The sequence below is a fragment of the Saccopteryx leptura genome, chromosome 13 (assembly GCF_036850995.1).
Source record: "Saccopteryx leptura isolate mSacLep1 chromosome 13, mSacLep1_pri_phased_curated, whole genome shotgun sequence".
NCBI classification, from domain to species: domain Eukaryota; kingdom Metazoa; phylum Chordata; class Mammalia; order Chiroptera; family Emballonuridae; genus Saccopteryx; species Saccopteryx leptura.
This window is the reverse complement of record NC_089515.1, coordinates 25,981,024-26,004,120: the sequence shown is the minus strand read 5'-3', so window position 1 is coordinate 26,004,120 and position 23,097 is coordinate 25,981,024. Positions and strand designations below refer to the sequence as shown.

The 23,097-nt window shown below is 49.3% G+C and overlaps 2 protein-coding genes across 5 annotated transcripts in view; one reads left to right on the top strand and one right to left on the bottom strand.

The window, feature by feature from the left end:
* POLL (DNA polymerase lambda) overlaps window positions 1-1,818 on the bottom strand; it is a 9,349-nt gene extending 7,531 nt beyond the window's left edge. For 2 of the 4 annotated variants that reach the window (XM_066355942.1, XM_066355944.1), the window contains exon 1: window positions 1,708-1,818. In XM_066355942.1, the coding sequence (XP_066212039.1) occupies window positions 1,708-1,816 (109 nt within the window). In that variant the 5' untranslated portion in view covers window positions 1,817-1,818. Of the gene's footprint in view, window positions 1-1,377; window positions 1,396-1,707 lie in introns of those variants that run through there. The other 2 variants (XM_066355946.1, XM_066355945.1) reach the window with 2 other exon arrangements.
* On the top strand, window positions 1,800-23,097 carry DPCD (deleted in primary ciliary dyskinesia homolog (mouse)). Its single transcript, XM_066355974.1, has 6 exons — window positions 1,800-1,915; window positions 7,222-7,302; window positions 14,328-14,452; window positions 14,913-15,046; window positions 22,216-22,318; window positions 22,778-23,097. Exons 1-6 carry the CDS (start codon window positions 1,852-1,854, stop codon window positions 22,880-22,882), a joined length of 612 nt encoding a protein of 203 aa, XP_066212071.1. The 5' UTR covers window positions 1,800-1,851; the 3' UTR covers window positions 22,883-23,097.

Here is a 23,097-nt window from a genome sequence, read left to right as displayed (position 1 = left end):
TAAAAAAAATAATAACATTAAAAATATAAAACATTCTCATGGGCCCTGGCCGGTTGGCTCAGCGGTAGAGCGTCGGCCTGGCATGCGGGGGACCCGGGTTCGATTCCCGGCCAGGGCACATAGGAGAAGCGCCCATTTGCTTCTCCACCCCCCACTTCCTCTCTGTCTCTCTCTTCCCCTTCCGCAGCCTAGGCTCCATTGGAGCAAAGATGGCCCGAGTGCTGGGGATGGCTCCTTGGCCTCTGCCCCAGGCACTAGAGTGGCTCTGGTCTCGGCAGAGCGACGCCCCCTGGTGGGCAGAGCATCGCCCCTGGTGGGCGTGCCGGGTAGATCCCGGTCGGGCGCATGCGGGAGTCTGTCTGACTATCTCTCCCCGTTTCCAGCTTCAGAAAAATACAAAAAAAAAAAAAAAGAAATACAAAAAAATAATAATAAAACATTCTCATGTATTACAATCCATTCATTTCCTACCGCCCATGTTCATGGTTGCAAGTGGCTGGAGCCAATCACAACTGTCCTCTGGGACAACACCAAATTTTTATTGGATAATGCGTAAGGTACACGGATCGTTGTATAGCTCTCACAGAATTACATTTTAAAATATGTAGCATTCATGGCTCTCTCAGCCAAAAAGGTTCCCAACCCCTGCTCTACACTCACCACCAGCCTTTCAGAGTCAAAGTACTGGGAAAAATTGGAGAAGAATGAAACTATTGGGGGAACTTCTCAGGGGTACGAAACAGTATCATTCCTCAGAGAAGTTGCTCTAAAGATTTAGTGCAGGCCCTGGCCGGTTGGCTCAGTGGTAGAGCGTCGGCCTGGCGTGCAGAAGTCCCGGGTTCGATTCCCGGCCAGGGCACACAGGAGAGGCGCCCATCTGCTTCTCCACCCCTCCCCCTCTCCTTCCTCTCTGTCTCTCTCTTCCCCTCCCGCAGCGAGGCTCCATTGGAGCAAAGATGGCCCGGGCGCTGGGGATGGCTCCTTGGCCTCTGCCCCAGGGGCTAGAGTAGCTCTGGTCGCAACAGAGCAACGCCCCGGAGGGGCAGAGCATCGCCCCTGGTGGGCGTGCCGGGTGGATCCAGGTCGGGCGCATGCGGGAGTCTGTCTGACTGTCTCTCCCTGTTTCCAGCTTCAGAAAAAAAAAAAAAGATTTAGTGCAGTATCTGCCCTGCTGCATCCCTAAGGGTAACCAAAAGGAAATGGAACCAAGGTAGGAGACGGAGCTACCTCTTTAGAAAGGACTCGGGCTCCCAAGAGATGGGGAGACTGGGTGATCTGCACAAACTCCACATAATCTTTCTCTACCCCCAGCAGAGAAAACCTGAGGGTGCGGGTGTGGGGGTGCGAAGTTAGGAAGGCAGAGGAAATATCCTGCACCTGCGCCGGTCACAGGCCTCTCGGCCTGGGGGTGCTCAACCCCGCAGCTGCGGGAAGATGGGGCATGGCCACAGGTGTGTGGCGCCTTCCGAGATTCGGGGAGTCTCGGCCTCACAGCTGGGGTGGGGAAGCCTCCGGCAGGTGGGGGGCACCCGCCGCGGTGCGCAGCTGGAGCGTGCTCGCGACTCCCAGCTGCGCACCATGGAGGGATGGCGTATTCGGACCCTGCCCTGAGGGCTCCCTCCCAATCCCAGGATTCGGTCGGGGGTAGGGTCAACTTCAGGACCAGCAAGTCTCCTGAGGGATGGGCAAGAGCAAACTACTACTTACCAGGGCAGCCAATGAGAGAGGTTGTAGTGGGGGCGGGGGAAGAAGAAGGAAAATGACCAGAACAATTTCCGGGTCGGCCGGAAGCGGCCATAGGCGGAACGGTCGCCATGGTAGCGGCTAGGCGCGCAGCTGGGCGGAGGGAAGATGGCGATGACAGGCTGGTTGGAGAGTATGCGGGCGGCCGAGAAGACAGCACTGCTGCAAGACGGTAATTCTAGGCCCCCCACGAGTTCCCTCGTTCTTATCCTCCGGGGTTCTGCCCTCCGCGCTTTTGGCCCCGGGAAGGGCCTCAGAGCCTGGGACGTCAGAGCTGGAAGGGTCGCGGCCGCCACCCAAGCCAGGTCCTGCATTTGCAGATGAGGAAACTGAGACCCAGAGAGATGACGTAACTGAAACACTCATCTCTGGACACCCCCTAGTTTCCTGTATACCACCTTGCGCCTCTCAGAGTTCTGTTACTAATAAATAACACGTAATTCCTTTTACATTGTTATTCCTCCTCACTGTTGTCCCAAAAGGCTGTTAGTTTTCCACCCCATTTTATAGAAGAGGAAAGTGATCTACGAATTTTTTAGACCAGCCCAAGATCCCCCAACAGCATTTTTTTTTTTTTTTTTGTACTTTTCTGAAGCTGGAAACGGGGAGAGACAGTCAGACAGACTCCCGCATGCGCCCGACCTGGATCCACCCGGCACGCCCACCAGGGGCGACGCTCTGCCCACCAGGGGGCGATGCTCTGCCCCTCCGGGGCGTCGCTCTGCCGCGACCAGAGCCACTCTAGCGCCTGGGGCAGAGGCCAAGGAGCCATCCCCAGCGCCGGGGCAATCTTTGCTCTAATGGAGCCTCGGCTGCGGGAGGGGAAGAGAGAGACAGAGAGGAAGGAGAGGGGGAGGGGTGGAGAAGCAGATGGGCTCCTCTCCTGTGTGCCCTGGCCGGGAATCGAACCCGGGACTTCTGCACGCCAGGCCGACGCTCTACCACTGAGCCAACCGGCCAGGGCCCCCCCAACAGCATCTTAACCTGGGATCCCATGAACCGCAGTATTGGGGTTCCATTGGCAAAGGCAGCCTGGTGTCATGGAAAGGCTGGAGACCTGACTTCTAGTTATGAATCTGCCATTAGTTCACCGGGTTCTCCAGTCGACCCCTGTTCTTGTTTGGACCTCACTTTCCTCGTCTGTAAAATGAGCTGGATGGGCTCCCTGTAATCTCTAAGGGCCTTTCCAGCTGTAACATTGTAAGAGAATATTCCCTGTGTCTTTAGGTGAGAGACAGCAAGGGCCTTGGGCTGTGCCTGGAAGAGATGGGCACAGGGCTATGGGATCCTGACTTTCACCCTAGAAATGGCTGGTCTTGCCCCCCCTTCCCTGGACTTCAAGGTCTCTGACCACTTGTCGGCCAGAATGAATTAGGTGTGAATTCCTGTAGTTTTTAGAATACCATCTAGGGACCTCACATCTGCAGGTAAAGGCCAATCAGGGAAGCATGAAAATTCAAATCAGCTGCTCACTTGCTCATACATAAATGGCATTTAGGGAGGTTTTATGTGCCACGCTATGTACTAGAGCAGATAGAAAAAGAGAACAACAACAAACAAATCAATATTAAATATATGGCTATGCCTTGTCAAATCTCTCCTGTGGATTTACCCTCTTGGTGTGTGTGTGGTTGGTGGGGGATGTTACCTCCTTCCCACCAAGAATCAGTGGTGTTGGTAATGAGAACCCAATACACCATACATATATATATATATATATATATATATATATATATATATTTTTTTTTTTTTTTTTACAGGAACTGAGAGAGAGAGAGAGGGATAGATAGGGACAGACAGACAGGAACGGAGAGAGATGAGAAGCATCAATCATTAGTTTTTCGTTGCGACACCTTAGTTGTTCATTGATTGCTTTCTCACATGTGCCTTGACCATGGGCTTTCAGCAGACTGAGTAACCCCTTGCTCGAGCCCGTGACCTGGGGTCCAAGGTGGTGAGCTTTTTGCTCAAGCCAGATGAGTCCACGCTCAAGCTGGCGACCTCAGGGTCTCGAACCTGGGTCCTCGGGTCCTCCGCATCCCAGTCCAATGCTCTATCCACTGCACCACTGCCTGGTCAGGCTACACTATATTTTTTGTCAGAAATAATTTATGTTCATGTGGAAACATGAAAAATACATTACCCATAATCCTATCATCTAGAGATAATCATAATTTACATTTCATACTAAACTTCTGTATTTTTTCTATGCATATACACTCACATATGGTTTTTTAATTTTATTTTCTTTTTACAGAGACAGAGAGAGGGACAGACAGGGACAGACAGACAGGAATGGAGAGAGATGAGAAGCATCAATCATTAGTTTTTCACTGCGCATTGTAACACCTTAGTTGTTCATTGACTGCCCTCCCACACGCGCCCCGACCGCGGGCCCTCAGCAGACCGAGTAACCCCTTGCTCGAGCCAGTGACCCTAGGTCCAAGCTAGTGAGCTTTTAGCTCAAACCAGATGAGCCCATGCTCAAGCTGGCGACCTCGGGGTCTCGAACCTGGGTCCTTGGCATCCCAGTCTGATGCTCCATCCACTGCGCCACCGCCTGGTCAGGCCCCAAGCTGGTGAGTTTTTGCTCAAACCAGATGAGCCTGCCCTCAAGCTGGCAACCTCGGGGTCTTGAACTTGGGTCCTCCGCATCCCAGTCCGACACTATCCACTGCGCCACAGCCTGGTCAGGCTCACATATTTTTTTATTTTATTTTAATTTTTATTTATTTATTTATTTATTTATTTGTATTTTTCTGAAGCTGGAAACGGGGAGAGACAGTCAGACAGACTCCCGCATGCGCCCGACCGGGATCCGCCCGACCGGGATCCACCCGGCACGCCCACCAGGGACGACGCTCTGCCCACCAGGGGGCGATGCTCTGCCCATCCTGGGCGTCGCTATGTTGCGACCAGAGCCACTCTAGCGCCTGAGGCAGAGGCCACAGAGCCATCCCCAGCGCCCGGGCCATCTTTGCTCCAATGGAGCCTCGGCTGCAGGAGGGAAAGAGAGAGACAGAGAGGAAGGAGAGGGGGAGGGGTGGAGAAGCAGATGGGCGCCTCTCCTGTGTGCCCTGGCCGGGAATCGAACCCGGGACTTCTGCATGCCAGGCCGACGCTCTACCACTGAGCCAACCAGCCAGGACCCCAGGCTCACATATGTTTTTTATCAAATTATCTTACTAATATACTTAAAAATTTTATATTCATATACATATATTCATACTTATGTAAAAATATGTATTAGAATAAAGTATAGATAAATATTATATAACATTTGGGTAAGGGAGGATATTCTAAGTACAACTTCTAGTAGTAACCACAGGGAAAAAATTGATTATATAAAAATAAAACTTTTGTTTGGGAAAATACACTTTTATTTATTAATTAATTTATTTATTTATTTTGTAGCAGAGACAGAGAGAGTCAGAAGGACAGATAGGGACAGACAGGCAGGAAGGGAGAGAGATGAGAAACATCAGTTCTTCGTTGCAGCTCCTTAGCTGTTTATTGATTGCTTTCTCATATGTGCCTTGACTGGGGGAACAGCAGACTGAGTAACTCCTTGCTGGAGCCAGTGACCTTGGGTCCAAGCTGGTGAGCTTTTGCTCAAACCAGATGAGCCTGCGCTCAAGCTGGCGACCTCGGTGTCTCGAACCAGTGTCCTCCTCATCCCAGTTCGATGCTCTATCCACTGCGCCACCGCCTGGTCAGGCAAGACATGCAAATTTTGAGGGGTGAGTTTCCCCAGAATATGTTATATTAGGGTCAACTTTAGAAAACAGTGTCCCAGGGGAGTGAATTAGACAGGAAAAAAGCTTGGTAGATTGAATACAATTGCAAGTTTTGGCTAAGAGCACGCTTATTAACACTTTGGTTGAGGGCCTTGGGGGTCTTACTCATCAAATGTATGATGGACCTGCCTGCTGGGCGTTAGTCCTCTGTTACTAGTCTCACTGAGGAGCCTACCTATCCACTTACCCATCTGTAAAAATAGGGGAAATGGCATAGCCACTTTTATGAAATGCTTATGATTGCACTACATTTTTTTTCACAGAATATTTTTATGACCTTGGATTATTTATTTATTGATTTTTAGAGAGAGGAGAGAGAGAGAAAGAGAAAGTAGGGGGAGAAGCGAGAAACATCAACTCATAGTAATTGCTTCCTGTTTGTGCCTTAACCGGGAAAGCCCGGGGTTACAGACTGACCGGCAACCTCAGCATTCCAGGTCTATGGTTTACCCACTGTGCCACCACAGGTCAGGCTGATTGCACTACGTTGGTGGAAGAGATGGGCTAGGATACTCCCTTGGATTCTTTCAGTGAATGGTGAATCAATGGGCATTTATTCTTTCAATCAATATTTACTTAAGCTTCTAATATATACCAGGTACTATGCTTGGTGTTAGGGAAACCATAGGCAGGGCAGAGGGGATAAAACTGCTCTTATCTAGTAGAAAGACAGGCAGTAAAGAGAGAGACAGGCAGTAATCAACTCCACAGATGTAAAATCATAACCAAGGTAAATGCAATGAAGAAAACACATAGAGCTTATGTATGGCTGTGTGATAGTAATGGCATAGAAGTGTGCAGAAGAAGGCAGAACAATCAATGGCTAGAGGGAGTTCTTGGTTGGGAAACCCAGTTTAATATCCTGAAAACATAAACTTGGTTTTAAGAACAGGAGAGAAAGATAAATATGATATCATTTATGAGGAGATAGATGCTTTAAAAAGGATCATACTATTGCCTGACCAGGTGGTGGCGCAGTGGATAGAGTGTCAGCCTGGGACGCAGAGGACCCAGGTTCAAAACGCTGAGGTTGCCAACTTGAGCGCAGGTTCACCAGCTTGAGCACAGGGTTGCCAGCTTGAGTGTGGGATCATAGACATGACCCCATGGTCGCTGGCCTGAGCCCAAGGTCACTGTCTCAGCTGGAGCCTACTCCCCAGTCAAGGAACATATGAGAAAGCAATGAACAACTAAGGTGCTGCAACAAAGAGTTGATGTGTCTCACTTCTCTCCCTTCCTGTCTGTCTGTCCGTCCCTGTCTGTTTCCCTCACTCTGTGATAAATACTCCACCTGGATATGAATAAAACATTAGAGAGGCACAATGAAGCAAATTTTGCAAGTGGCTGGGGGTGAGAGTTAGGAGGACTTCCCAGTACAAGTGATATTTGAGCTGGGTTTTGAAGGGCAAGGAGGAATTCAATAGATGGAAAAAAAAGTATGGAGCTGTTTCTGGTAGGGGAAACAGCAAAGCAAAGATATGTTGAAAGAAAGCTTCAGAACAGGAGAGCCCAGGACATAACTTAGAGTAATGGTGGGTGATGGTTGGCAAGGAGTGGGAGGCTCTGGGAGGGCTCCTCAATATGCTCAAGGCTGTCGGTGTTTCCCAGGGAGACTCCTTGACCTACAAGGCACAAGGCAAGAGGAGGCTTGGGGGTAAGGCACTCTCTGCTTTGTGCACAGGGAGAAGGAAGGTGCACTATTTGTTTCCAGACGGGAAGGAAATGGCCGAAGAATATGATGATAAGACGAGTGAACTACTTGGTAAGTGACGGGCTCCCAGCGGGCCCTTAGGAACTCTTGGGGTGATCTGAGCAGACCCCGAGCCCGAGGTCTGCGGGAGGAGCCCAGCACCAAATGTGGAAGCTAGGGGAGACTGGGGCCCTCAAGACAAGGTTGTTCCTGAGAATAATCTGAGGTCAGGGCTGGACACCAGAGGTGGAGTGGGAGTTCGTTTCATTAGTAAATCCCATTCCACCCCCAAACAAATGAGAGTGAGTAATTTTTCTAAGGTGAGAATGGGGATGTAGAGACTCTGTTGGGAAAACATTTACAACGAAGGTGTAATTGGAAGTGAGCCTTGTAGCAGAATGGTGATAAGGGCAGGCTTTCACTGCAGTTTTGTTTGTTTGTCTGTTTGCTTGCTTTTTGTTTTGTTTTTTGAAGCCACACTGGGAACAAGCAGGTATCAGAAGCAGCACTATTAAATATGACCCTTATCTTGGAGAATGTCTGAATCAAAGGGAGAAGAGGGTAGGAGCAGTAATTTTGTAGCATTGCCATTTGTGTCCCTGCAGCTCTTTTCCTCTAAGAATAGGCCCATGAATAGGGGGCCGGCTCGGATTTCTGGGAATTATTATTATTTTTTTCTGGGAATTATTTGATTTGTCCATTCTCTGTTCCCAGGTCTGCACATCAGCATTAACTAACTTCCCAGAACTGGGTGGCTGGTTCTTTGACCCAGGGCCTGAGGCTGTCAGCAATGGGAGTTAGTCTCTTTATTAAGTTCTACATGAAATGCTAAGACCAGTGATGGAATCATGGGCTGGGTTATTTTCTTGTCATTATTCTTGACTTTAATTTCTTCCTGGGTCTGATCGACAGGTAGTATTGGTGAGGGAATTTCTTTTTCCCTTTTTCTGACAGCTCATAAATGTCTAGAACCGACAACACAGATTACACTGGTTTGCATTCTCTTAGTCTCCAGTCTTAAAATGTGTGTCCTGCGCATGTTCAGTCACAGAGTGAAGTGTTGATCCCTCCTTATTATGAGCTGCTTGGGCTCTGGTCCCAATTGGTTTAGTCTGGTGCTATTAAAAATCTTGATGTGTTTAGCATATGACACTGATTTGGTGGAAACCAATACAGTAGTAATATCCTCACAATGCATTGTAATTTATAGCGCTCCCAGGGGGTGACAGCCTTGGAATGCCTAACGGGCGATCTTATGAAAGCAGAGGTCACGTGGGCTAACCACCACCGTCACCAGGCTGGAGCCTAGTCGCAGCTCCTTTCCCCCAACCCCCAGTGTCGCCACTCTTCTCCACACAGAGCAAATCAAACACCTGTAGCTACTGTGGCTATAAAAACAAACAAACAAAACCCACGCTTCTTAGTTGTGCTTGGATATGAAATTAAAATTTAAAAAGTCCAGGTTCCTTTATTTGTAGCATTCCACGTTAACCTGTCACTTGTCTTGGCAGGTGGCGAATAGACAGTGGCCTCCAAACGACTTTTTCTACATTTGATATTGGCCAAAAGACCAAGAAGCAATGTAACTCTTTTTTTCTTCAAAGCAGATATGGAGCTTCATAAGAGTATATTATTTAGCTAAAGTTTACCTAATAATAATAACAATAATAATAATAATAAAATATATATATTTAGTGAGAGAGACAGGAAAGAAGACACATGAGAAGCATCAACTCATAGTTGTGACACTTTAGTTGTTTATTGATTGCTTTCTCTTATGTGCCTGGACCAGGGGGCTCCAGCTGAGCCAATGACCCCTTGCTCAAGCTAGCGACCTTGAACTTAAGCCAGTGACCTTTGACCTCAAACCAGCAACCATGGGATCATGTCTGTGATCCCATGCTCAAGCTGGTGACCTCACACTCAAGCCGGAGACCTCGGAGTTTCAAACCTGGGTCTTCAGCGTCCCAGGCCAACGCTCTATCCACTATACCACCACCTGGTCAGGCTAAAGTTTACCTAACAATAATATTAATACCATAACTTTTATTGGGCACCATACTAAGTGCTTTGTGTGAATCATCTCACGTAGTCATCCTCATTACAGGATGAAATAGGTACCGTTTTTCCCATTTTACAGTTTTCTAAGAAGAGAGCCCTGGCCAGGTGGCTAAGTTTAAAGCTTCGAGCTGGTGCACCAGAGGTCTTAGGTTCAACCCCTGGTCAGGGCACATATGAGAAGCAATCAGTGAGTGCACAACTTAATGGAACTAAGTGAAAGAATGAGTTGATGCTTCGCTCTCTCTCCCTTCCTTCCCCTCTCTCACTTCCCCTTTGTCTTCCTCCCTCTCTTTCTCTCTCAAATCATTGGGAAAAATTTTTTTAATGAAGAAAAGAGGGTTGATTTCCTAGAGGTTAAGTAAGCACTGTGTTGAGAATCATGCGGCTGGTCAGTTTCTGAGCTAGGATTTAAACCTGGGGCTGTCTGATTAAAAGCCCATGTTTTAGTCCACAACAACATACTGTTGGGAGCTGAGAATATTTAATAGAGTTATTTATTTATTTTTTATTGATTTTAATTTATTGTGTTTACATAGATTCTAGTGTTGCCCCGAATGCATCCCCCCCCCCCCCCCGTATTCGGTCAACATCCCCTTTTCCCCCCTCCCCTAGCGCCCTCTCCCCTTCCCTTCAGCTTTATGGGAGCTGAGAATATTTAATCCTGCTTTCTTTTATTCTCACTAAATTTTGTTCTCAGAACGAGCCGAGTACGGGCTGGTGGCAGTAGGACAGAGATGGGCAGAGAGAAGCCCCGGCTCTTTGAACCACCCTCTCTAACCTCCACCCCCCACCTCCCCTCCCTGCAGCTGCCCTTGCAAAACACTGTTCATTATTAACTTCTAAATATAAATACTCCAGGGCCTGAGCTGACTTTTACTTGTGCATCCTATGTAGTAAAATATGGACAGGGTTTTTGTGGCCGTAAATGGGAATAGTTTCCATTTTTCAAGCTAATTATATAAATTTGATAATTGGCTAAACTGGTTTTCTGTTAGAAACACCCAGAAAGTAATTTACAGGGGAAGAATTGCCAATAGTGCATCTGTCTAGGAGGGAGTTCTTCCAGTTGGTGTTAATAAGCAGAGTGGTGTCATATTTTTTTCTACCGTGTCAATGCTATTCATTCCTACCCCCCACAATGATGGCTGTATGTATTCATAGAGGAAGAAACTGAAGGGCCCCGTAACAATGATCGGAACATCAAACCAGCCCCAGAAGAACACAGCATGTCCAGGGGGGCAGAGGCTGAAGAGCAGGCCTTCCCCCAGCGATTACATTGGGATTAGCGGCCTAATCTGCTGTGGTATTTGACCGCCAGCCTAACCACCCCAGGCTGCACTGGGAGGATATTGAGCACTTTCATCCCAAGCACTCCCCAGCTTTATAAATGACCCACTCGATTCCCTTCAGCCTCCTCAGGGATGGGACGCGGCAGCTGTTTAATAGCCACATCGCAATGTTGCAGTATTTTAGGGCAGAAAAGAAGAGTCCTGCATCCAGTGTAAGCTGCAGGGAGTGTTTAGGAAGGGGAATGTAATTATCCACATTGGAAGTGGGCCAGGGCCTGAAGCTTTGGGGAAAGAGGCCTTTAGGACCTCCACTTTCCAGCCCACCTGAAAGATGGGGCCTCCTTTCAGCAGCAGTCTGGGACATCAGCCTGCTTCCTGCTGACTTAAGAAAAAGCCCCCAGGCGCTGCTTCCTTCATATATTCCTCATCAGACCCTACAGGGTTGTTGAAAGTCTCCTTTCCAAGGACTGGCCCCGCGCAGCCAGGACGATATGACAGCATCCCAGGGCGCTGCCTTGCGCACACCAGTTTGGGTTTAACATATAATCAAATCAGAGTGACAGCAGGTGGAAACAGTCTTCTGTTGCTGCAGGAGCTGTCCTTGAGTTCAGGAACAAAGACAGGACAGAAAGACAGTGTGGATTTGCACGTGTGCGTTCAAGCCCATGTCCATGGGAAAAATAACAAGGACTTCACCAAATCATTTATTGGATTTTATAAGGGAATGAGTAGGAGGCTTTCTTTTCTTCTGCATTCTAACAAAGAATTTAATCCCAAGATTTTTTTTTTTTTAAGAGTTGAAACAGCCAAGGGTGCCAAGTCCCAGTGACCTGAGTGGCTTTTAAGGTCAGTGGTAAAGAAACAAGTAGCTGATTTTCCTCCTCCTTAGTGTGCTCCTTGGGAAGGCTTCAGTGCAAAACCCAACATTCCTTGGAGTAAAAGAATGGGCAGGAACCCCTGGGGTCGGATTGCCTCTCCTGGCCACACTGGTATCAGCTTTAGGACACAGGGTTTTACAAGGCCCCTGATTAGAGGAGCGCCTCACTCTTCCAGCCCCAGATAGTTAGGTTCTCCTCATAAATTTTATTTTCAACTAATCAAAGCTTTTCCTTTAAAGGTTAAAATATAAAAAGAGAAACAGAGCTACTTAAAGAAAAATAGAAACCTTTCTAAATATCATACATCATACATCATATTGAACATTTATAGAATATAATTTAGCCTTTTATTAATGATACAGATTCTGGACTTGGAGTTAGGAGACTTGAATTTTAGCTGTGGCTTTTACAAGTTAGTTTCTCTCTCTGAGCCTGATAATTCCTCGTACTCTGTACTGTGGAGAGTGCTGTTTCTCATTTAAAAAGCACAGGCCTTGGCCCTGGCCGGTTGGCTCAGTGGTAGAGCGTTGACCTGGCGTGCAGGAGTCCCGGGTTCGATTCCTGGCCAGGGCACACAGGAGAAGCACCCATCTGCTTCTCCACCTCTCCCCCTCTCCTTCCTCTCTGTCTCTCTCTTCCCTTCCCACAGCCAAGGCTCCATTGGAGCAAAGTTGTCCCGGGCGCTGAGGATGGCTCCATGGCCTCTGCCTCAGGTGCTAGAATGGCTCTGGTTGCAACAGAGCGTGCCCCAGATGGGCAGAGTATCGCCCCCTGGTGGGTGTGCCAGGTGGATCCTGGTTGGGTGCATGTGGGAGTCTGTCTGACTGCCTCCCCGTTTCCAACTTCAGAAAAATACAAAATAAAATAAAAATAAAAATAAAAAAAAGCACAGGCCTTGGACTAGGTGCTTTCTGAGGGAACCTCCCCCTTTAAGGTCTGTAATGACTATATTTCATTAAATAGTGGTCCCCTCAAGGTCCAAAGGTGGTTATTTGCCCTAACAGTAAATGGTCCCATGTGCTTTGTTGTCCTGACACTGCCCTCTGATGTGAGCTGTCCCCTCATGCTATTGCCAGTGTGCCTGGGAAAACAGTTCATTTCCTGCCCTGTTCTACACGTGGCATTTTACATAGTCTGAATGAGAATCCAGGAGCGATCTTCCTACAATAGGGAGTGGGTCCTGTCACAGTGAGCCGCTGCTTGGAGGCATTTGTCACTTCTGAGTTTGTGACTGTGACCGAGGCCCCCAGAAGGCTGGTTCCAGTTAAGCAAGGTGCTGTATGACATGAACAGATTTGGATATACTCCCGGTCACAGTCCATTCACTTAAAAGAGTAGAAGTATTTGTGGGGGAAAGTTGCCTGTAAAGCATATTTCCAAGTTTTACTCTTTCATATTAATTTTCATTATAAACTTGGAAATGTGTTTCTAGGGAGAATTTTTGGCCCTAAGACGTAATAAAATCACACTGCAGAATGCAGCAGACCTTGTAAAAGCACATATTCAAGGCAAAAGTCTAATTTTACAGCACACTTTTGTGTTCAGCTTGCATGCCTTACTTAGAGCAGGGCGGGTGTTCGGGTTCGGCACAGCTGCTGCGAAGGCCTCAGAGAAGCCCGCCGCTCCCCTGGTTCCGAGTCAGACTGCGGCTCTCATCCCCCAGCCAGGAAGGCGGCTCACTGGAACCACTGCGCAGAAGCCCTGGCCCTGTTGGAGTTGTTTAGTTTCTAACAACAGCTCCAGGAAGGCTGCTGGCCTGAAGCAGGGCTGCCGAGGCTGGGGGACTCCCCAGTCAGTGCAGGAGCAGAAAGGACAGAGGTTACAGCTCCAGACGGTCCCCTGCGGTGATGGCCTGGCCCATGACAGCAGTCCCAGTGACATGGCTGAGGGGGGCTCCCAGAGCAGGGCTTTTCAGGTAATGTCCATTGAACCAGTTTTTTCACTTATAGTGTTCATAATATATGTTACTTACTTGAAAAAAATACTTTATGCAAACATCTGGCTTGTAAAACAAGGTAAAATAGACATAGTAATTTGCATTATAAAAGGATGATTCTGCTTCACAAAATAATTCACATTAGATTATCTATAAATAATGAGTTTAAAATATAGTGTGTGCCTAAATTTTATTCAAACACAATTCTTTTTTTTATTTTTTTTATTTTTTTTTATTTATTCATTTTAGAGAGGAGAGAGAGAGAGAGAGAAAGGAGAGAGAGACAGGGGGGAGGAGCTGGAAGCATCAACTCCCATATGTGCCTTGACCAGGCAAGCCCAGGGTTTCGAACTGGCGACCTCAGCATTTCCAGGTCGACGCTTTATCCACTGCGCCACCACAGGTCAGGCTCAAACACAATTCTGTGGATTTTGTTTTAAGCCAGGCATACCTGAAATGAATGAATTTCTACATTTAGACCTCTGAATAATGAGACAAATTTGCTTATCAGCTTTCACCCTGTTAATTCATTTTTCCTTTGCACATTTTTAGAAGGAAAAAATGCACGTCAGCTCACACATTTTGGATCCAAACTTTCCCGATTAGGAGTAGCTACCCTTTTCCTAACCCTCACCTCTTCTTGCTGAAAGCCACAACTGGGGGCGTCTTATCTCCAGCGGGCTGCTTGCAGAGCTGTGCTCCAGTGCCTTTTGTCTGGGCACCCATGATGTGGGCTTTATACGTTGCCTAATGTTGAAATGTTCAACTGAGATTTCGGAGTCTGGGAGTTCTCTGCTCAGATGGACAAAGCCAGGGTAAAGTGGCCTGCAGTTCCCACTTTTATCCTGTTCCGTTTACCTAATATGATGGTGATGATTCAGCAGAAGAGAGCCTTTTTCTTCTGCATAACCCCAATGCTTCTTTTCTCCCCAGTAAGGAAGTGGCGGGTAAGAAGTGCCCTGGGAGCCGTGGGCCAGTGGCAGATTGAGGTGGGAGAGCCAGCACCCCATGGAGCGGGGAGCTTGGGGCCTGAACTCATCAAGGAAAGCAATGCCAATGTATGTGTATCTATCAGGTGACTGGGGGGTTGGGGGCTGAGTAGGGAGCAGGCTGCGGCCCTTGAGGACAGGGGCCGGGTCTTGTTCACCTCTCGGCCCTTGAGGACAGGGGCCGGGTCTTGTTCACCTCTCGGCCCTTGAGGACAGGGGCCGGGTCTTGTTCACCTCTCGGCCCTTGAGGACAGGGGCCGGGTCTTGTTCACCTCTCTTCTCCAGTGTGCCCTCCTGGATGCAGTGCTTTAGAAATGTTTGCGTGAATGAATACTCAAAGGGTTTTTGGCTTGGTCATCCCAGGGCAAGGGCTCCAGGCCCGGAATGTCACAGTGATAGAAGCATCAGAGGGAGCTAAGAAGAGCTGAGGGTGTCCTGTTGTGCCCACGGGCAAACATTTGCAGAGGGGAAGCTATGTCTTCCTACCTCTCCCCAAGAAGAGCCCTTGAGTTGGATTTGCCTTCTGCAGCCCATCTTCATGCGTAAGGACACCAAGATGTGTTTCCAGTGGCGGATTCGAAACCTCCCCTACCCTAAGGATGTCTATAGCGTCTGTGTGGACCAGAAGGAGCGCTGTGTTGTTGTCAGAACAACCAATAAAAAGTAAGTAGTATGATTGGCAGTGGCCTGCCTGTGTATGAGCAGGGTGGGATGGGGTTGGACCTGGATTAGAACTCAGACTACCCTACCCTGGGTGGGTGGTGAGGGGGAGGGCAGAGAAGCCTCCTCCTTGGGCTTGGAGGGAGGAGGGAGGAGGGCTGCACTAAAACCCTAGTAGGCAGTGAACACTGAAGGGCTTCCTCCCTGCAGGGCCGGCCAAAATAATGCAGTCAGCTCCATCAGGGCAGGGAAGGTTGAACAAGTGTCTGGTCCAGTACCTGGCATACACTGGGGCTCAATAACTATTGTTTGAGTGAATGAGGAGATGAGGGAATCACCTGATTATTAACTTATGATCATAGGTGCTTCTGTTATAAGTTTACTGTGACCTTGACCTCTGGCTGAATCCAGTCGTGGTGAGCTTGGCCTGGTGATATTCCTGTTGGACCTGGCAGGGAGCTTGGGCCTGGAAGGCATACTATCTGAGGTGGCAGTTCCAGGATGTTCAAGTGCTGGCCTAGGACCAGCAAACCTGACCCCTCACTGGACTTAGGGGCAGTGGGCAGGTGCTTAGGCCTCTCAAAAGTCCCTTGCATTATGTTTCAAAAGGGGTGCTCAATCCCTTTGCTCCTCTCCAGTGGTCTGCTGGGGAGAGGCAAAATGTGGAGCCGAGGTGACAGAGGTGGCCAAGGTGGGGATTTGATCTCAGGCTGACCATCTTGGAAATGGTTTGATCCCACCTGGGTTTCCGGAGCTGACTGATCACAGGAGAAAGAAGAGCCCTATAATGAGTCAGGTTTGCTGTGGGCCAGAGGGATGGCAGCATAGGGCCAACTCCCATGACATGGATTTGGGGCATTGAAATGGGAGGTTTTATGAGTTACTGGTCCACAAGTTGTGAAGCCACCCACATGCTTCATAGGGTGCTAAGCTTGGTTTAGCTAACCTTACTGGCTTACACACAGTAAGGAAGAGCCAGTTCTGTGCCCATCTTCTTGGATGGGGTGGTGCCAGTCTTCCCTCCCATTCCCTCAGGTCCACAAGGCCCACACGGAAGCAGTGCAACCCATTTCTTATGGCCCCCCACCCTCCACACTGTCACTTTGGCAGGGTTCAGGGGGGAAGGATGGGATGGAGACGAATGAATTCATTTCAGGGTTATCGCTGTATTTGCAGCCAGTAGCCCCTGCAGTGGGTCTTGTCTATAAATACAGTCATAATAATAAGGGTTTGCATTTATAAAGCACTTTGAAGCCCTCAGACAGAAGGCACTTTATTCCTATTATTGTTCTCATCATTAACAGGAGTCACTGCCTAAAGTGGAATTTAGCAATTTCAGACAACAGAGAAATAGCCTTTAGGAAAACAAACTCCATACTTCAGCAAGCATTCCCCGGCGTAAAAGGCCTTGGGTTCAAACTGGGAACAAAAGTGCTTCTGATAGCACTTGAATCTGCAGCCCAGCAGTTTGTGGAGCTGGCTGCTGCCTCCTTTTTGTCCCCCAGAGGTCACTGTCGAATACAGATACCAGGCAGAAATGTGATTACCAGGGAGAGAAAAGAAGCTAGCTAGCTCACCAAAAAATTCATCTGAGGGCAGATCCTCTGGGTCCCATCTCCTGCCTGTGTTCAGCCATAGGTGGCGCTGTTGGCCAGGAGCTCCATGGCTAGAGGCCCACTCCAGAGCCCAGGGCAGGGAGGAGACATTTTTGAACTGATAGGTGAGGCCAAGTGGGATGGGAGTAGTGCCTCAGGAAGGGACAGGGCCAAGGATTGGAAGGGAGAGGAATTTGTCAGTGTCCACTTTGGAGCCCACACCGAGCATCTGGACCAGTGGCCTAGCCTCCTCAGGTCCCTGTGCTGGGAGGTAGGCAAGAGGGGTCACTAAAACCTTATTCCTGAGCTTATTGGCATTTTCATTTCTACCTGGAGTCATAATGTGTCCCAAACCTTTACCACTACTAATTAAACAGCGCTTAATGGCTATTTGTTTGAGCAGTGTTTAACTTTGTCAGAATATTTTGAAAATCTGTGTTCTGATTATAACAGTATGTAGAGGTGGGCAGGGTGCATATTGTTCTTGTTGTGTTATGTATGAATGGTTATGTAAGTGAATCTGTAATGTCAGCATGACGAACTGACTTGCGATGGGTGAAGTGGGTGATGCTTTAAACGCCCAGGCACTGCACTTTCCGCCACACCATGGCACTCTCTCTGATGTGAGCTCCTCATTCACCTGGAGGGTCCACGCCCGCCCCAGCTCTAATATTCCGCAATGTGGTTGCTAGTAAAGGCAGAGCTCCTTCGTCCGTACCTGCCTTGTCCCTGAAGGGACTGGGTTGGCTACTTTTCCTGAAGGAATTGATGCTAGTGTATCATGCCTTTGGCTCAGGTATTAGTGAGGAAAGGAAGAAAGCACTTTTTCAGGATCCCAGTGTGAAACCATCTGTTCCTGTTGAGAGCATTTGTGCAGAAAGAAGGTCCTTCGTCTCAGCCTAGAAGCTGGCAGCTGTAAGTGGAACGAGCCAGGGTGCTGCAGCGGATGATGTCGGCTTCGATCTGGCCTCTGCCATGGATTGGTTGTAGTATTTTGGGCAAGGTTTCCTCATCTGTCACAGGAGAATACTCATACGACCTCACAGATTGGGGAATTTGATGAAATCATGTATGTGCAAATGCCCAGCACAATGGCTGGCCTTAAGCAGGTCCTCAATAATTCTTTGGAAATTGGAATGTGAAGGAGCTTGGCTGATTTGATGTCGGTGATACTAACACTATAGGAGGTGTTGTTAATGGACATTGCTAGGAAAAAGGATTCTGTGCTCAAATAAGTTTAGGAAACTCTGGATTAAAAAAGTTTTTCTTCGGTAGGACTTCAGAGAGCTTTTAGTATGTGAATGTGTATTGTGACTCTCCACGAGTGGCTGCTGTAGGCAGGGATGACAGTTTGCCTGGAGTCCTGATGTTTAAAAAAGAAGGAAGATTTGCCTACTGGTTTTCTAAGTGCTGGACTGGCTGGAGGCTTCTCTGGACTACTCTGGCCAACCCTGTGTGCGGTGAGCTGGATGGGTGCTCCCTGGAGATGTGAGGGGCGTCACCCGTGTGACTGTCCAGTGGTCTCGCTTCTACTTTCAGCCTGTCCTGCAGAGTCTCTCTCTGAAGACCTGGCCCCAGGCCCCTTCTCAGTTCCCCACGAGGGAGGATGGGTTGGGAAAGGACTCGGACTTGGGAAGGCGATACGGTGGAGAGAGAGTAATGGGGTGTGGTAGACATTCCTGAACTAGCCGGAATGAAGGAGCTGTCCTTTCGGTACTCAGTGAAGAAAGGTGGCCTGTTTCAGCCATGGGCAGGCACCTGCAGACTTAAGTTTATCTAAGACAGCTCCTTTATTTGAAGAAGAAACTGAGGCCCAAAAGCTAAATGGCCTGCCCAGAGTCACAGGGCACTTCTGAACACTTGAGATTCAGGAAGACTACCATGTGTTAGAGAGTGCCGCAGGGACCTGTAGGGTGACAGATCCCTGGGAGCCCACCTTTGTATCTGCCCCATCCTGGGGCTGACACAGGAAACTTAGATCGGGGGCCCGTTACTTAGAAATGAGAATATGAGAAGATGGAGGGGTCAGGAGATTTGGGGAATTATCACTTGTTATTAGAGCATCTCCACTTGCCAGTTTTGTGACTTGGGCATGATACCTAACTTTTCTGTGCCTCAGTTTCCTCTTCTGAAAATGAAGATAAAGAAATAACCAACAGCAACCCAAAGGGTTGTTTTGAGGATTCAGTGTGTTTAAAACTGTGCCTGGCACAGACCAAGCAGTAATAAATGTCACTTCTTTTTTTTTTTTTTTTTTTTTTTGTATTTTTCTGAAGCTGGAAACGGGGAGAGACAGTCAGACAGACTCCTGCATGTGCCCGACTGGGATCCACCCAGCACGCCCACCAGGGGCGACGCTCTGCCCACCAGGGGGCGATGCTCTGCCCCTCCGGGCGTCGCTCTGCCGTGACCAGAGCCACTCTAGTGCCTGGGGCAGAGGCCAAGGAGCCATCCCCAGCGCCCGGGCCATCTTTGCTCCAATGGAGCCTTGGCTGCGGGAGGGGAAGAGAGAGACAGAGAGGAAGGAGGGGGGGGTGGAGAAGCAAATGGGCGCTTCCCCTATGTGCCCTGTCCGGGAATCGAACCCAGGTCCCCCGCATGCCAGGCCGACGCTCTACCGCTGAGCCAGCCAGCCAGGGCCAATAAATGTCACTTCTTATTGTGTGGCCAAGACTAAGAACAGTGAAGGGAGATGGAAATGGGGACATGTTGGGCATCTGCAAAAGCCAAGGAACCACCTGCTGTAAGGGGTTAACTTTTAGCAGAAACACAACATGGTCTTAGCAGGCAGGGATGTGGCCTTGTTTCTTCTTCATCCTTAAACCCGGAGGCTCACAGCTCAAGGCCTGGGGCACAGCTGATGCTTACCTAGGCTGAGTAGTCTGGCTTCTCCAAAAGCACAGTGGGTCTCTCTAAGGCAGGGGTCTCAAACTCGCGGCCCGCAGGCCGCATGCGGCCCGCCCACCAATTTTGTGCAGCCGCAGACTGGCCCGCAGATTAATCCACGAAGTTTGATTAGTCTGCGGGCCGCACAAAATTGGTGGGCGGGCCGCGAGTTTGAGACCCCTGCTCTAAGGTCAAGTGCAGTTCCTCTAACAGCAAACCCCCAGGTCAGGGAATGGCAGCCAAGGGACTGCTCCCTGAGGAGAGGTGCCCCTTACTCGCTTGAACACTGCCCCGTGGGAGCTTCTGAGGAAAATAGTTTAACCTCAACCAAGAAACTAAACCTATTTAGAATAGTCTCAAAACAGGGCTGAGTCTCCAGACCTGCTGCTTCCATTCCCTTAGCCTCATGAAAGGTGGTGGGTAGGACAGAGAAGGAACAAACCACGCACCTCAAGTTCCCTTTGTTTTTTTTTTTTGTTGTTGTTTGTTTGTTTGTTTACAGGGACAGAGAGAGAGAGTCAGAGAGAGGGATAGATAGGGACAGACAGGAACGGAGAGAGATGAGAAGCATCAATCATCAGTTTTTTGTTGCAACACCTTAGTTGTTCATTGATTGCTTTCTCATATGTGCCTTGACCGTGGGGCTACAACAGACCGAGTAACCCCTTGCTCCAGCCAGCGATCTTGGGTCCAAGCTGGTGAGCTTTTTGCTCAAGCCAGGTGAGCCCGCGCTCAAGCTGGCAACCTCAGGGTCTTGAACCTGGGTCCCTTCGCATCCCAGTGTGACGCTCTATCCACTGAGCCACCGCCTGTTCAGGCTCCCTTTGGTCTTGTTGCCATTGCTGTCGAGGCCAAGCTGTGGGGTTCTTTTTCTAGTCCCACTGCCCCAACCTGGGACATGTGGTTTGAGAGGGCCCTTCTGTGTGCACCCGTGTGCCCCTGTCCCCCCAGCACCCAAGCAGAAAGGATGTCTCCATGCTCTGCAGGGCAAGGCCTTACCCAGGCCCCTTGGGTTCGGCTGGGCTGTATGTGCTGGACTGCTTCTCTCCCAGCTCTGCTTCTCATGTATACTTGCAAGGAAGATGTTAACACTTCCTAACAAGCCTTTGTGTTCATCTAATCTTTGCTGTTTAACCTTTGACTCCCCCCTATTATCAGTGTCTGCCACCTTTGCTGGCCAGACCAAGGGCCCCAGGAAAAGACCTCAGCTTGGGCTGGCTAGGAAAACTACGAGGCCGGCATTCCACCTGGGTTTGCAGGCAGATGGATCGCCTTTCCCTGGGGCAGAGCTTTGGAAAATAAAGCAAACCTGTGGTGCCATTAGGATCTCCCAGCCCCCACTCCTTTTGAACTGTCAGCCTTTAAATAAACATTCTTTTCCTGCCATGGGTCCCAGCACCTTGGCGGAGTCGGAACCTGGGAGGAGAGGGGCCCTGAGGAGCCTCTGCTAAACTAAGGGATTTGGGCAAGGAGAAGCGGGCAAAAGCCTGCATTGATGTCAACTCTGAGTCCCCAGGGCATCAGGGCTTTTGAAGTGGACTCAAGGTAGCTGTCACCACAAGGACCAGGCTCCTCTTGAAGTATTAAAAGCCCCATCCTCTCCAGGCCCCTCACTTGAGTTTGTTTGTACCTGCCTGCAGCGTTTCCCTTCCCAACCCACACATCCTCGGCAGCAGCAGTGATGTTGTGCCTGGTGACAGGTCTGGCAGCCCTTGACCACAGCCTAGCCATACTTCCACCGCGGAAAATGCCCAGCGGACCCACTGCTAGAGATGTGTGGGCCATTCTTTGTGCTCTGGTGTGATAAGTACCATATCAGGAGCAAGGAACTCCAATCCTGACTCTACTGACAAGCAGCTATTAAAATGGCCAGACGTTTCGCCTCTGACCCGAGTTTCTTTTGTAAAGGAGGTCAGATTTCCTGCAGAACAAAGTGCAGTGGCACACGCTCTGGACTGGGTGTTGCTATCTTGGTTTTGTTTTTTTACTAAAAGGGATCATTAATCTCTGGACTGGCACCTGCAGATGATAGTGGGGTGTGTGGTATGTGAAAATAGAGGAATGGGGTCTCATGGCTGTGAAGTCATCCAGAGCCCCAGAGCCCAGCTTCCTGGAGGAGTGACATGGTCTGTCCTCTCAGGAGCTTTCTCCTGTGGATGTCCCTGCCTCTCTGGCCTACAAGTAGGGTCAGTTAATAAGGCCTTGAAAGACCCCAACAGAGGAAAAGGTAGCTGAGGCCTTCAGTGGAAGCCCACTGTAAATGACATCAGCCCCCAGCTTTGGGGGACAGCCCTGGATGTCCTTATTCTGTCCCTTGTTAGCACACATGTCCCATTTTCTTGGGGTACGGAGGAGGTCTGGCTTGCTTGAGCTATCTGTGTATTCCATGTTCCTTCTACATGTCTGTGGTGGTCCTAAGCCTGAAGTATGAGGCACTCTAACTCCTGGTCTCGTCAAGAAATCATGTCAGTTCTGCTCTTCCACCACGGGCTAGCTATTAAGCCTTCCATTTTCTTCTGTGTAAGGCCACTAAGCTCCAAAATACTGGTGTTTTAACTGGCTTCCCTTCTTCCTCTTGGACTGTTGGAAGGTGTGAGAGAATTGAGTAGAAGCTTGGCAGCACAGGGTCTAATGCCCAATTGTTGGGGTCACCTTGTTGGGTGTCCTCACGGCCCCTTTGTGTCCTCACAGGTACTATAAGAAGTTCCCCATTCCTGATCTGGACAGATATCAGCTACCTCTGGATGATTCTTTGCTGAGCTTTGCTCATGCCAACCGCACCTTGATCATCTCCGTAAGACTCACCCAGACTTCTCAGCCACTGCAGCAGGGAGTTTCCTTTCCCGGCCCGCTTCCCACCCCTGAGTCCCCAGTTCCCACCCTGGCTCCTGGGGAGTAGTTGCTACAGAACAGGCACCTCGACTTCAGCATAGGGAGAGCAAGGGGGAGCTCAGGGAAGAGCCAAACCTTACGAATCTCAGCTAGAAGAGGATAGAGGGTGATGGGGAGGAGGGACATCACAGGATGGGGTTCTAGTTCAAGGTATGCTCCTACCCAGCCATGTGACCTTGAGCAAATTATTCAACCCTGTCGACCCCAATTTCTTCATCTTTGAAAAAGGGATCAGAAGGGTATGTGAGTGTGTGTGTGTGTGTGTGTGTGTGTGTGTGAGAGAGAGAGAGAAAGAGAGAGAGAGAGAGAGAGAGAGAGAAGGGGAGGTGACTGAATTATGTCTTCTTGGCTCCATCTACAGTACCAGAAGCCAAAGGAGGTCCTGGTGGCTGAGTCAGAACTACAGAAGGAGCTGAAGAAGGTAAAGACGGCCCACAGCAATGATGGGGACTGCAAGACCCAGTAGTGAACCCCTGAGTCAGCACCTTGTGTGGAGGGTGGATGAGGCTCTTCCTGTCAGCCTGGAAGACTCCACAGCCTGGGCCTTCCTGGCACAAGGGCAGCTTCTTCTCTTCCAGGAGCCAGCCAGGCTCTGTGAGAACTGGGCCTTGAGGCGCTCCTGGCCTGTGGCATCGTATGGTCTTATCTCCTGAGTAAAGTCATTCTGAGTCACTATGGGTA

What these genes read in the sequence shown, in the direction of transcription:
- DPCD (XM_066355974.1), top strand. Translation starts at nt 1,852, where the DNA reads ATGGCGATGACAGGCTGGTTGGAGAGTATGCGGGCGGCCGAGAAGACA. An exon ending in GACAGCACTGCTGCAAGACG is followed by an intron (nt 1,916 to 7,221) that starts GTAATTCTAGGC and finishes CTTTGTGCACAG; the next exon opens with GGAGAAGGAAGGTGCACTAT. An exon ending in TCAAGGAAAGCAATGCCAAT is followed by an intron (nt 14,453 to 14,912) that starts GTATGTGTATCT and finishes TGCCTTCTGCAG; the next exon opens with CCCATCTTCATGCGTAAGGA.